The sequence below is a fragment of the Micrasema longulum genome, unplaced genomic scaffold, assembly GCF_059751315.1.
Source record: "Micrasema longulum isolate JH-2025_06_02 unplaced genomic scaffold, ASM5975131v1 h1tg000197l, whole genome shotgun sequence".
Classification (NCBI taxonomy): domain Eukaryota; kingdom Metazoa; phylum Arthropoda; class Insecta; order Trichoptera; family Brachycentridae; genus Micrasema; species Micrasema longulum.
Genome location: NW_028277402.1, coordinates 569,763 through 585,053, shown reverse-complemented (window position 1 = coordinate 585,053; position 15,291 = coordinate 569,763). Strand labels below are relative to the sequence as shown.

Below are 15,291 nucleotides of genomic sequence, written 5' to 3'. Positions count from 1 at the left end.
AATTTTTTGCTGTCCGGTAAAAATAACAAAAATGACTCATGCGGTGTTGTTAGCTAAGCGACAAAATACTTTTGCTATTAGAGAGTATTATGCCTTTATAATATTAGACCATTGTTCAATGGTTCCTATAGCACGTATTTATGTACCAAATACACCCTATAATGTGCTAAAATTGCGTTCATAATACCAGCCCTGGCCTGATCTGTTATAATAAATTAACGCCTTAAATGTTTTGTCAATAAAAAAAAAAGAAAAATGAGAAAATAAACAATTTAAATGTTACAACATCTTTGGTTTCAACTTGTAGATCCACTGTCTTTGATGAATTCCATAGTATTTCTGTAGAAGTTTTGTTCTTGACATAACCAGTATGTCTGATATTTTTTGTAAGCCAAATTTAATCTTAAAGGTGCTCTATGATTAGCTTAAAATTGTATAATGATTGCTTTACTGGAAGTGAACTTCAACTTACTGGCTTTGTTTTTCTGTGTTTTCTTAACAGGATTAAGTGGAGTTTTACCTAAAAAATCTTACGTTTCTATAGATGTCTGGAGTCCATATTGAGAGAAACAATGACTTTTTTCCATGTTTTGTGGTCTTTTTTCCATGGAAACAAAATGCCATTAAAATCCGCTTTTTTGCCCAGGAATATAATCAAAATCCGCGCACGATCGTTCTAACGATGTTACTACATGGAAAAATGACAAAAATCTCTCTCTGGTGACTGGGAGGATGAACAACGCGACGGAAACGGACAAAGCAACCATAGAGTTAACCACAGACCCAGGAATAGACAAAACCACAAAACACGGAAAAAAGTTATCGTTTCTCTCAAGATGGACTCCAGACATATCATTCGTAACACATAATAACATGTTATGACATTGTTAATTTCCATAAAATTTTCATGAGGAATCATTAAATATCATTATATTCTAAAAAAATATTGATAAATCTTCCGAGTTTCTTCCCAAGATAGAATTTTATATTATAACATCACTTATAACATCACTTACATAATTGTCAACTTTTTAGGACAGTCAATTTAAGACATTTAAAAGTAGAAATTTATTGCAACAGAGAAATTTATTTAGAGCGGGAAAATATTTTTGAGAAGGAATATGGAAGTCTAGGCGTTTACAGGGCGGCTTATGATCCGCTATTGGTTGTACACTTTACACACTGTAACATATGCTATTCTGACTATGTTAAACATCTGTATTTCCTCAATTCTTCCTTCCATCTGTTGGCTTTTGTAAAATAAAACAACTGAAATCTTTATTGATGTGGATGAGATTCATTACACCTATTCAAAAGTGTTTACATAACTTTCATATGTCATGAAGCTTAGTAAGTATAATCTTCAATTGTAAACATGTATTTACAATTATACAAATTTACACGTCTTTAGTTGACTCTCCTGAATAGTTGACGTTTTCTCTTAATTAAACTTGTTATCTAAAATATTAAATGGTACTCCATTGGCCACAACATTTACTTCTCGAAAGTTAAGGGTTTGGTTCCTGATGAGATTGTTACATTTTTTTAAAAAGTATGTAAAAAGATTAACTGCTACATTTGTAATTTAGCAAATATTCTTTGGTGATTGTAGCGGTAATCAAATTTTTAACGTCAGCCAGAAACTAAATAATAAACTATTTTTTTCAAGATACAAGATAAATTTAATAAAACATTTTTTTTATATTTTCAGGTTGTTTCCGAATCAAATTCTAAAAATTCCGGAGCTGCTAATTCCGCAACTGAAGTTTCGACGGACAGTGAATTTGGACCTATGGATGTCACACCTACTATTGAAGTGCCAACTATCTCATTTTCTGATTTCAAAAAGAGAAATAGTAAACCGAGAGTTCAATACCAGGATAATAAAAAGAAACAATTAAACGAAAGAAAGAATTTGGATGTCGTAAAGAAGATACCCGTTAGACAACTTTTTGAAGCTGAGAAAAAAACCGTAGAAATTAAACCAATTTTACCTTCCATTAATCTTCCAATTATGGTTCCTCGTCCTGGTGATTATTATCTCAGTAGAACTCAAAGTACAACTGGCATAGCCACAAAACGAGCCTTAGAATTAAAGAAAAAGTATCTCCTGGGCCCGCAAGTCAATACAGCTCTTCAAAAATCTGATTCAGCGTCTGAATTGAATTCCAAATTTCGAGAATTTCATAGTAATATTTCTGAATGCCAAAAGTTACTCAATCCAGCACCTGAAATCAGTCCATCTATGCAAGCCTTTTTAGATAAAGTTGCGCAGAATTATTCTATGCGACGCAATGCCAGTGGACTTCTTTCACCTAGCAATCCTACTTCCGTTTCACCAATCAACTCTAACCAATCTATTGATGGTGATCCAAAGCATAATAACAATGTAGAGCTTTCACCACATCCTAGTCAATCTATGCCTGACATTGTGCAAACTTCCTTAAATTCTAATAATATTGTAAATGCTGATCAGAGTCCTAAACATAACTCTGTTAAAGTGCCCACAAGCCCGGTGTTTAAAATAGAAGTTCCCAAAATTCCATGGAAAAATATAACAAAAAATGAAGAACCGTCAGAAACAGATGTTGATTCTGATTCACTTAGCCTTGGGTCTTCTAGTGGCGATGTGTCAGAAAATCATAATACTAGAAACAGTATATCTGTACCTCGAGTAGAAATCATGAAGCCATGCGGAGAAGTTATGCAGCTAGACAGTCTGATGATTGTAGATGGTCAGTACATTGGGCCACAGGATTCTGATGAAGATATTCCTCTAACTGCTGTTCATAAGGACCCACCTGATCCTTTGCCTACTCCACAGCCATCAGATAGTAAACTCAGCACTGGGCAGGATTTGTCAAGTTCTGACTCTGCTAATGACATAACAGCTTTCTTTGCGGACAATGAACCGCTTGATTGGGCTGTAGAGGGTTCTTCGGATACTCTCAAGCTAAAAAAATCAAAACGAAATCCACACTATACATTAGATGACTATAACAGAAATGAACATATTTGTGGTAAAAATGTTCAAGTCAAATATAAGGCAGCTAGTGTTCTTGATCGTGATCATTCGGATATTGATTTTATGGACACAGGGTCAGAAGAAAGTGCAGTTGAAAATGAAGATTCTCTCACACCCCACACTACGGAAGTAGTAAACACGGGATTTATTGAATTTGTGGATGTTGATATGGATCAATACAATACCGAGACAACCAAAATCAAATATACAGAAGCAGTCAATAAACACTGTGTCCCTCAAATAAATTATGATAGATCATTAGATTACATTGAACAGGGGGCTGGTATACTGATGTCTTCAGACATGAAAGAATCACTGAATTCTATTGAAGAAAAAAATGATAATGTTATATTGACCTCTGCAGAGCCAGACAGTAATGTTAATTCTTATAAGAAAGATGCCATGTCAGATTTTGTAGAAACTCAAACTAATTTTAGAGAAATTATAAATAATTCAAAAGAAGTTGATAACAATTTTAAGGAGAACGAAAATAGCTTTAAGGAAAATAAAAGTAGTTTTGGTGAATCTGGGAATAGTTTTGAAGATGCATTTAACAATATGATAAATGTCGATGATAATATATCTAGCTCTAAAGACTATAACAAAAAAATGTGCAATTCACCGGCCACATCTAGAAAGCTAGAGGAAATAATTAAGGAAAAAGAAAAGCAGAAAGATCTCATTCACCAACTTGTCATGGACAAAATATCAAAACGTACCGACAGGCGAGACAGGAAGTCTCGAAGTTCTAGGTGTAGTGAAAACAATAGCAATAGTATTGTGATCCCGGATAATATTCCTGTACTGTTAAATGTTGCTTCTCAAGATACTAATAATAGTAGTTCTAAACTTTTGGCGCCTTTGAAAACAAATCCTAACGAATCGCAATGTTATAATATTAAGTATTTAAGTAATGAAACCTTTTCTTTACCGGATATACATCAATCGGTACTCCAAGAAAAAGAGCAACGACCGTCTAGAAACGCCTTCACTGTTCGGCAGCGAATGTTATCGGAGCCCGATGCTCTGGAGTTATCCAACTGTAACCAGCCTACTGGCATAGTTCCCGGCTTCAGGCAGCTGTCCTTGAGTGACTTCTCGGGAAAGCTTGTCCAGCATGTAGAATCTCTAAGAAACTCTAAAGAATCTTGTCAGCAGGCTAGCTCTTTCAACAATTTCTGCACATCGGATCCCAACTTTTTCACTGTTGATAATGGAAAAAAACATAAAGGAAGAGACAGTGATAGGAGGAAAAGCATTATAAAGACAGTTTCGGACTTCTTTAGCAGGAGACGAGATCCATTAGCACGAACTAGTGATATATCCCCTACCCAAGATAAGAAGACTAAATTCCAACTCACTCAGAAAGTACGGAACAAATCTAATGTAAGTATCTTTTATTTCTAAAATGCATCATAAAAAATGTGAAAGTGTATATTTATTATATATTCGCTTTAAAGTCATTAAAATACATATGTAATTTATCTGGAATGTGAAATAATATTATTTGGCGTATTATTTATATCAAAAATATTTTTTAAGACTTCTCTGATCCCAAAGTAATGCGAAATTGGCTGCTACTTTTTTTCTAAATTTTCATTATTGACAAATAAAACTCGCTCATCAGAATTTATCGATTTGAAATTGGTTAATATTTATCGTAGAATGTGAATTTTGTATATATAAGTATTTTATTTCGGAGAAGAAGTTCAGTGCTACAGGAAATTGGATATATAAAATATTTTCTTACACGCGGTAAAATTTGCAACATTTAATTGTTTGGCAAAGTTTATTTAAACTACTTTAAACTGTCGCAGGTTATTGCGAATCAACAATTGCAGCGTCTTGTGAATCAACAAGTTCAGCGCTGTTATGTGTTGTGGTAGATTTCCTATTTCCGGGTATCTGTTTTTTCAACATTTAGTGTATTTTGATGCTACGGGGTTCTATTTTTAAATATCAGCACAACTCACCGACGACAACTTGTGATGTCACGGCGAAATAATTTCAAAACTCCAAAAAATCATAGCCCTGATAAACAATACATTTTTTTTTTTTAATTTTGGCTTAGTTTTTTAACAAACTTCATCATTGCTTAAAGTTTTGTTCATATTCTTGTTAATATTTTTTTATAAACTCCATAAGCGCATTTTTATTATCAATATTTTAATTTGCACTAGCAACCATAAATTCACAATAGTGTAAATACATGCATATGATGTCCTAAATAGTATTATAATAAGCATGTAAGCATCCTTATTCTACTTGAGTTAGTATGTATGTAATCACAGTTATAATTACCATGTACATTAGTTGAGTTGGTAATAAACAAGTAAACTCTTGAGCTGTCATAAGTTGATCCCATGACAAGTCAGCTGTATATTGTGTAACACCAATTAAAAATCTGCAGATTACTATAATTTAGGACCAAGTTCTTATATTGTTTCTTTATAATTAAATTCAATATTAACATCTATAATAAATTAACACTTATGTACAAGGTGGCGCAAAAGTTGTCACCCGATATTCCTTGGCTGTAATTTTTAAAGGAACATTTTCAAGTCTTTCACTAAAATTCTCTGTAAAGACCGTCGATTGATGCCCAATTGCGTGGCACGTCGTCTGGTCGATACTCTGGGGTCCTCTGGGTCATCTTCAGCCACAACCGCAATATTCTCAGCAGAACGGCTGCTCCGGGGCCGGCCAGACCTGGCAGCATCTCGTGATGTTCCTTACTCTTCTAGGCGAGCTAAACGCCCAAAAAAAAGTGTTTGCCCAGTTGGTGTCTGGCGACCGGGAAATCTGTACCTAAATTCACTTTGCACCAACACCACTGACAAATTTTTCAGCAAAAATATCGAAACAATTCGCGTTCTTGAGGAGTATAGCGATTCATGTCTTGTTGACGTGTATTTTGTATCTGTTTACTTCACAAATGTCAAAGCAGAACTGACATTTGCCTTCATTTGCGAAAATCATGGCATCTTCTGATAGGGTGATGACTTTTGCTTCACCTTGTATATCTTCAAATCATCTGAAATAAATGCTAACGGAAATAACAGCCTAAAAGAATTATCTCAGCTGAGATTTTTTCAGTGCCGTTTATGTGGATACTGACAAAATTATTTTAGGCTTTTCTTTCCGTTAGCATTTTTTTCAGAATGAACGGCACTGAAAATCAAAGTGATTTATAAATTAAAATTTTAAGTCTACCAAAATCCAGTGTACTTAAAAAAAAACACCATAGTTTGGAAAAATAAACATTCTCAACACATCGACATAACTGCATGTGCGAAATTGTATAATAACATTTATTTGCATGTAGTCCTTCAAAATACAAATCTGCCATCATTTATTTCCATGCAAATTTTATCTAGAACTGTAATCCGTATTTTCTTTAAAAAGATATTGAGCATTCTGTTCTTTTTCATAATTTTATTTTTATTTATTTATTTTCAGTCCTGCTTTAATTTGGATCGTTCAAATTCGCCAGTAAGACTTTAAAGATTTTATGGTTTTGAATGTTGCTTTGTGATCCGTTTTATTAATTATTTATTGTTATTAGCAATAATATTTAGAAAATTTTCCCAAATTCATAAATAATTTATGATTATCAGATAAATATTATCAATGTCGTCAGATTAAAAAAAAAATAGGTGACATTCGTTTTACCCATTCAAAAAATTATCCATAAATTGAATGTTATTGCCTAACTCTTTTATGTATAGTTTCCGTAATTAAAGAAAAGTTTTGTGATGAGAGTAAGTATTTTAAACTGAAAAATACTCTTTTTACTCTTATACAGATGGGAAAATTCTCTATATTGTAATATTTTTCTTTTTTTTTGCATGAAATTAAGTTTCCCATTTTAATTCAAATAGTTATTTCAAACTTTTTGCATAATTACAATTTAAAATGTTTTTATGCAACTTGCATGACTTTACTATTATGGTATAGGTATTAGAAAAGCTTGTTTGGAATTTAAAATAGCAATTTAATTAAGTTTATTATAAAGTAATCATTTTTTCATAAAAACATTTTAAATATAATTTTCAAAAACATTATGAATATATTAAACAAAAAAAGTAGGCACGAGAATTAGTGAATTTTGATGTCATTACGTGACTCATTTAGACATTATTTTAATAAAAAAGTTTTTAGCTACAATTAGTTAAAGTATTAAATTTTTTTTTTAAATATTAAAAATGTTTTTAAAATATTAAAAATGTTTTTAAAATATTACGAATTTTTCATTGATTTTCACATCATACATAAAGTTCAAAATGGTTTTTTCCTTGCATTCACGTGTTAGAACTTGAGCAATGATGCGAGTATAAAGATCGATAGGGAAATATCACATATTACGAATACCAATAAAAATATGTGAAATGGATTTAGAAAAATTAATTGTATTTTCAAATTAATATGGATATTGTGGAAAAATGTTTTGATACCTACAAAACTTTCAAAATCCAATTGCTAAAAATACGTCTACCAAAACGCAACATTTTTGGCATAAACGATTGTGAAGTCAAGATTCGTGACGATATCCTATTTAAATTTAACCGAATCGTGACGTATTAGGGGCATGGTCAATGCAATGGACTGTTTTTGTGGGAATTTAAAATTATCAATTAAAAAAATATTTTTATGCTACTATTATTGGTATACTTTTTTATACTTATGTACAAAAAAGTTTTTTACTATAGACCCTTATTAACTTAAAATTGTTTTAAAAAATCGTGATGTTTCCCTATTGTAATATATTTTTTATATGATAGAGTTTTTATATTTGAAAATTCTTGTCTTTAACATTTTCAAGTTAGTATAAACCCATGTACAGTGACTAATGTTTTTGAGCTGCGGAAGGGTTTTTGAGCTGCGGAAAAATACTTCGCATTCAATTGGAGGCACTATAATATGAATTTAATGTTGTATGCTCTAATACCTCTGAAAAGAACAAAATGTTTGTTTCTTCAATTTTTAATGACCGATTTAGGCACATAATTTACAAATAGTCTAGTGGAAAAGAATACTTGTATCTTAAAATATTAATATCTTAACGATGTAATGTTTCTGCTACTGTAAAATGCTTCAATCTCAATTTAGTGTTTTTAGCTTGGTGTGAAACTGCCTTCAAAATAAATAGAAGCCTCTTTTTCAATTGATTAAAAATAAACTTTGAAAAATGAGGTTTATAAGCATTACGTTCTTAGATGGTGTGTTTGTTTTAATAGTTAAAATATTTTCAGGATGCACCAAATTTGGATGAATCCAGTTCTTATTATGGAAACGCTCCGCCGATACCCCCTCTACCGCAAGATTACACTGTATCCCCCAACTCGTTTGGTAAGAACTAGCCATTCACATCTGATTTACCATATCAATTTATCAAACTGTGCACCTATGTAATTCATTGAGTTAAGTCCAACTATCTCAAATGTTTTATGTTCTATTCAAAATTTTAGGGGACCCGGATGTATCCATTCCCTCTACAAGTGCACCAAAAAGTAATGAAATTATCTTTACAAAGAAGAGGTAATTATTTTTTATAAATTGATATTACCATTTATTTTTATTTGATTTATTTACTTAAATTAGTTAACATAACATTTGTGTGTCAACTAAAATTAAAGTGATTCTAATTGCTATATACTTATTTATACCAGCCATTGCATAAACACTAAAATCTATAATCATTTGCAGATGTAAATCATTAAATTCTATTCATTCGAAAGTTTGCGATAATGCTGCACATCAAGTTGAAGATTTCCCCGTTGATTCTTTAAAGAAAGAAAAATCGCATTGTGTGCGTCAAAATAAAAATCAGGAATCTTCCGCTAATCAAAGTACTTCCCATTCCTTGAGTGCGCGTGAGAAAGCTCTGGAAAAACGCCATGAGGAGTTACGATTACAACTGCGTGACTTACTCAATGATATTACAGGTAAACAAAATTTTAATTGTTCGATTTTTTAAAATATAAAATAAAAATAAGCTCAAAGCACTCACTCTGAAACCCTCATTATTTTTTTACCAAAACATTTTTATTAAGGGAACTAAAATTCAAGCTTTATATTAAGTTTCAAAACCTTTTCTTTTTTTCTTCTTAGTCTGTAAAAAAAAATCATAAAGATCATAGAATCGCTGAAAACAATCAAAGTTTGATTCGATAGTACAAGTATTGTATAACCCTATTTTTTAACTTAAATCTTCCATATCTCAAAACCTTGTTTTTTTTGTACAAAGCTTTGTTGGCTCATTATATCGCCTAAACCAGCGTTTCCCCACCCTTTTAAACTTGCGGACCAGTAAAAATAGGTGAAAAATTTTGCCAAATTCTTCAAAATAAAAATTTCAATTTTTCTTTTAGAATAATTTTATTTCAGCAACAAAATAAAGGGGCTAATGAGGAAGTTCAGTGTCTTTTTTTATTTGTTAATAGAATATTAAACTAAGCCAAATTATTTTTATATATCGTATGATCAGCGCTATGATTTTTTAAAGTTTTGTATTTCTGAAATAACTCCACGTGTGACGTCAGAGGTTGTTCTATGACAGGTCTTCCGATTGGTTCGTTTACGGTGACCAAACCGGATATCCTTCAAAGCTCTCATATCATTGGATGGTTCATATGAACCAGTGACGTCATTCAAAGCAGTTCATTTTTATTAAAAAAAAAATTTTTCATACATTTTCTAGAAATTTTACCGTACAATTTAATGCTCTAATTTTTACCACGCGTAAAAAAATATTTTTTGTATCCAATTTCCCGTAGGGCTGAAGTTTCTCATTACAGCAGTGAACTACAGCACAAAACTCCAAAATGTCAATTTATTGAGCTGAAATATTCGAATTCAACACAATTTTTTCACACCTGGGTGCTTTGTTCTATTATTGTCCATTGCTCTATTATTATGCTGTAGATATTTTTAACTATATTCAATAAATATTTATTGGTTTTAGAAAACCCCATAATAATTTGTATTGATTGCCATATCCTAAATTGTTTAAGTTTTCTTGGAATTGGTGACCACAAGTAATTGAGTACCTCTTTAAACATGCAAATGCATTATAACTTTAAAATCTCTATTTATCTATTTTCTACCAATTTTTTCAATAGAAATTAGATGTTATATGGGATTCCTTTTGTAAAAAATCCCATATTTTTTATTTCTCAGATACAACTGTTGATGATCTGATCAACAACTGATATTCACAAAACTACATAGTAATGATTAAAATTTTTAAAAAACAAGTGAACAAAGTGGTATAATGATTTTAGTTTTTAAAATATGGACATTTTAATTACTACATATTAAAAATATGTAATATGTAGATGAATTACGTAATAAAAATAATATCTTATTAATAATTGTAAACAAATTTGCTGATTTTTATCTGTAAAGAGTCGATAAAAAACAAACATTGAAATTAAATGTAAAATGTATAAATATAATATTATCAGGATAAATCCTGGATCTTTAAATATAAAAAAAAATTCCTGGTAAATAAATATCGGTCGAAAGTGAAACTGAATGTTTAAAAAAATGTGAATATGTGCGTTAGTAATTTGGAACGATTTTTAAATTTATTTTCCCACGACTAGTCTACAATAAACAGGAGTCAGGGTCTCCCTTATGAATATTTAATTTATAATTATTGTTTGTCTAATAAATCTTTTATTTTTTCTAGATGTCAATCACGAAAGGGAAAATTCAATAATCAATGAAATGATGGCTATTGTGTCGGAGCGTGAGGCCATTTCTTGGTCAAAAAAGAATGTAAATTAATTGCTACTGCCTTTAAATTTGTGAAGAAATTTTAACAAAAAGAGAAGTCTATTTTTTTCACTGTCTTTATTTTGTTAAGGTGTGTCAAGTATGCATAATACATATTATGTACATATTTCTATTTTTGATATGTGTACAAAACTGCTTACTTTCATTTTTATGTAATGTGTCTAATAACTAAACTCCATTTTTGTGTTTATCTCATCAACAAAATTGAATTAATCTAGAATAATTTTACTAAGGGTACCCAACATTTTTTAGATGTGATACAATGTAACAATATAATATAATGCCAATAATGTATCTGTAAAATCCTGAAAAGGGAAATTTGAATTTTATGTGGCCTTCATAGTCGAATTGCTAAGACACTGGCTTCACAAACCATAGTTACGGGTTCGATTTCATAAATATTTAATGTTTTATTTGTAATCAAATTGCATGAGGTGAGGAGCCTAGACCAGTTACCTAAAACTTTGATAGATCATGGTTAGACTGTGCATATGAGGTGTCATAGAGTGTACTCTGCATATAAAATATTTTGATATCCCCCATTGAGGCTTCCTCACACCTCAATAAGCATCACGAAAGTAACAACTGCTATAAAAATCTGACAATCTCACAAGTTATCTTTGCATATGGACTGGGTGTCCCAGAAAAATTAAAGTTTTATTTTTTCAATGCATACCCTCTAATTTTGTTTGAATGATGTCAAAACACTTATAAATAAAATTTCACGTAAATTGAATCACGGAAACCCGTGCCGACTTGCATCGAAACTTGTCAGAACTTACATAGTACGGCGCGCGCGAACTTAGTGTTAATGTGCTTTATATCGTGTTTGTTTTTATTAGTGAACGCATTGTTTTCGTTGTGTCAACATGTCTGTGGAGTTATGCAGTTCTAAAAAGGAAATATTTTTAGTTGGGGATATAAAACATCAAATTACAGGTTCTAAACTTCCCCCTAATGGACAAGTGCTGGCGGTTTTATTTTATAATATTCGCAAAGTCAATTTAAGCGTCAATGAAAGTGCAAATCTTACTATCCGTGAGTGCATTATTTATTGGGAAAAGGCACGTATACCGACTAAATCTTTACCTAACTGTGTTAAGAAACCTTAGCCTTATACGAAGATTGGAGAAATTTGCAAAAAGATGCCAACAAAACTCAAGATGAGTTTGAGCAGCGTCGACAAGAGTTTGTTACAAATACAAAAAATTGGTTTGATATTGCACATGCCGATGCGCTCCAATTAATAAAGATAAATGAAGATAAGATTTTCTTACAAAAGCAGAGAGAGCCAGGAAGACCCGGTCATTTAGCTGGAGTGGACAAAAAATTGACAGAAAAGGAGGAAAAGGCGAGTCTTAGAAATATCCAGGAGCAAAAGCGGCTGGCATCCATAACACCCTCTACGTCTTCTCATGAGACATTACAAGAAACTTCATATTCTGATTCTGAAGTAACGGACTTACAAGAAGATTTGTCCATTGCAATTGAGAGGAAACAGCCCGATACTATTAAAACTTCTGTGAAGAAAAATTTTGTTACTCCGAAACTGGTGGCGGCATTAGACAGGTGGCAGTTAAGTATGAGAGATTCTGTTTTTATTATTGAAGCAACTATTGAAGCACTTGGCCACAACACTGACGAATTTCCTATAAGCAAGTCCTCCATCCAAAGAATTCGTACAGAAAAGCGAAAACAGCGCGCAGAAGCTATAAAACTTCATTTTCAAAACGATGTACCAGATACTGTAACTGTCCACTGGGATGGAAAACTGTTGCCGGCTTTAAATGTACGAAAATCTAAAGAGGAACGTCTACCAATCGTTATTTCATACGATAATAAAGAACAACTTATTGCTGTGCCAAAATTAGAAAACTCATCGGGAAGCCAACAGGCACAAGCAGTTTGGAATGATATTGTTGACTGGAATCTTGAAGATAAAGCACAGATCCTCTGTTGTGATACTACTGCTTCTAACACAGACCGAATTAATGGTGCATGTGTGCTTCTCGAACAGAAATTGAACAGAGAAATGTTGATTTTTGCTTGCCGCCATCACATCTAGGAATTGGTACTAAAAGCTGTGTTCGAGGCCAAAATCAGCCAAGTCACTACAAGTCCCGATATCCCTTTATTCAAAAATTTTCGATCAAACTGGAAAAACATCAATGTAGAGAAGATACAAAGCCACAAAGAAACTATTACGTCTGAACGATTCTAAAATTGATAAACTTTTAGAGTATTACAGAACTGAATTGAGTAAAGAAATTGTAAGAGATGACTATCGAGAGTTAATAGAGCTCTGCATAATATTTCTTGGCGGAGATAAAGTTCATGAATTTAAAATTCGGCCTCCAGGCGCCAAGCACCAAGCAAGATGGATGGCGAGAGCTATTTATTCATTAAAAATATCGTTGTTTAGCTCTCAATTCAAAATGTCAAATAAGGACAAAACAGCTCTATTAGACGTCTGCCTGTTTATCGCGACATCCTATGTCAAGCCTTGGCTGCAATGCACTTTAGCGGTAAAAGCGCCCTACCAGGACTTGTGCTTTTTGAAGGCTGTGAAGGCATACGAAATGGTCGACAAAACTATATCAAAAGCGGCTATACAGAAGTTTTGCCAGCATTTGTGGTATTTAGCAGACGAAGTGTCTATCTTGTCTCTATTTGACGATGATATTAGCCAAGAAAGTAAGGTAAAAATAGTTGCTAATTTGGCCAAAGAAAATCCATCGGTCCACAATAAACGCTACATTCCATCGAGAGAAGAACTTAGCGGGCCTCGAAAAAAACATCGATGACTTTGTTTCCATGAACAGCAGATCCTTTTTCAGGCGACTCAATATTGATGACAGTTTTCTCATGGAGTGTCCTACTTCGTGGCTTGCTAATGCTTCGTTTCAACACGCTAAAATGAAGGTGCAGTCACTGAAAGCAGTTAATGATACGGCTGAAAGAGCTGTTAAGTTGATGCAAGACTTTCATGGCTTAATCACAGTGGACGAGGAACAAAAACAATATTTATTACGTTGCGTACAAGAACACAGAAAAGTATATCCCGACTGTAAAAAACAAACCTTAAAAAGAAAATTTAATTAATAATGTCCTTTAAATAATTAATATGTATAATACATAATAAATATGATACAATAATCAAAGTACCATTGTTTTATTTACAAAATAAATATTAAGTTAAAATATTCCCCTATGGTTTCCATACAAACTTTTATATTCAAAGTTTGACATCAAGTCGGCACGGATTATCGCTATCCGATTTCAATAATATTTATTATTTCAGTTATTATGGTCAAATGGAACAAAATAAGAGGGTATGCGTGTCTCAATCTGTAAAAAAAAATTGCCCTTATAGTCAGGGACACCCTAATATGGACATAAGTGTATAAAATTAATTTTAACCAGTGATGAGTAATAATGGAAACTACAGTTAATCCATGCATTTTGTTTATGTACAAGCATATCTTGTATTTCAACTTGAGTTTTATACATACCTGCTGATTCAAATGGTAATACATGCACGTTGAATAAACTCTTCATTAGCAGGATAAAGTTTAGTCATTGTATTTTTAGCGTACATCGCCTACATAATTGGTATCGCACTGTTGTGTACACATACACACGGTTTGGGTAACGCACAGTATTAGGAGGTTTTGCTTAAGAAGAAAAACCTCCCAATTTTTCTCAAGTAAAATCATTCATATATTATTTTGTATGAAATGCGTGCGCAATGTAAGTTAGTTATACCAACACATTATTTTCCATGAATTTAATTATACTGTAGGATATAATTATTTTATATTTCAAACCCTTTAGCCAACTTTATTACCTGCACTCTGCGGTTGCTAAAAACACATGTAGTACGCGCACAATGTTTTGTGATTAAAGATGTAAGGCGGTATAATTACCCTGGTAATTTTACCAGATTTTGGTAAAACATGGTATTTTTCAATGAAAAACGAATATGACGTACTAATTTTTATTTTTCGAAGCTATAACTAATACCAGTAGCTTTGTTTTAGGACACGTTATAAGACAACGAAAATCAGATTTAGATACGTCAAGTGGTTGTCGATATTTATTACAAGTGTAGGGCGGTCAAGGTCATTCTATTTGTATTTTTTTTAAATTGAAATGTTATGACGTTTTGAAACCTTACAGCATCGACATCATCTTAATGTCAGTAAACAGTTTCTACACTTCCCCTTACATATTTGTTTGAATAAAGCTAAAATCTGCGTTTATGCTAGATAAACTAAGTAAAAAAACAAATTAAAATTGTCTAGGTTCCTCAATAAAATTACTGTAAAACTTCGGGTATTTCACCGCGCCTTTTGTGTAAATTTATGTAATTTTACTTCCCTATTTGTGATCAACACTCAAAACACAGTGCAGTTCTTAGTTTTTGATTAGGTGTTTTTAAGCTGGCAACTGTCAAACACTGTATA

At 32.1% G+C, this 15,291-nt stretch overlaps 1 protein-coding gene across 4 annotated transcripts in view; it reads left to right on the top strand.

Annotated features, from left to right (window-relative positions):
- Positions 1-13,918, top strand: part of Mical (Molecule interacting with CasL) — a 55,654-nt gene extending 41,736 nt beyond the window's left edge. For 2 of the 4 annotated variants that reach the window (XM_088243243.1, XM_088243241.1), the window contains 6 exons: positions 1,712-4,411; positions 6,485-6,517; positions 8,278-8,374; positions 8,494-8,563; positions 8,732-8,970; positions 10,719-13,918. In XM_088243243.1, the coding sequence (XP_088099369.1) occupies positions 1,712-4,411; positions 6,485-6,517; positions 8,278-8,374; positions 8,494-8,563; positions 8,732-8,970; positions 10,719-10,816 (3,237 nt within the window). In that variant the 3' untranslated portion in view covers positions 10,817-13,918. Of the gene's footprint in view, positions 1-1,711; positions 4,412-6,484; positions 6,518-8,277; positions 8,375-8,493; positions 8,564-8,731; positions 8,971-10,718 lie in introns of those variants that run through there. The other 2 variants (XM_088243242.1, XR_015825506.1) reach the window with 2 other exon arrangements.
- The last annotated feature ends 1,373 nt before the right edge of the window (positions 13,919-15,291 follow it).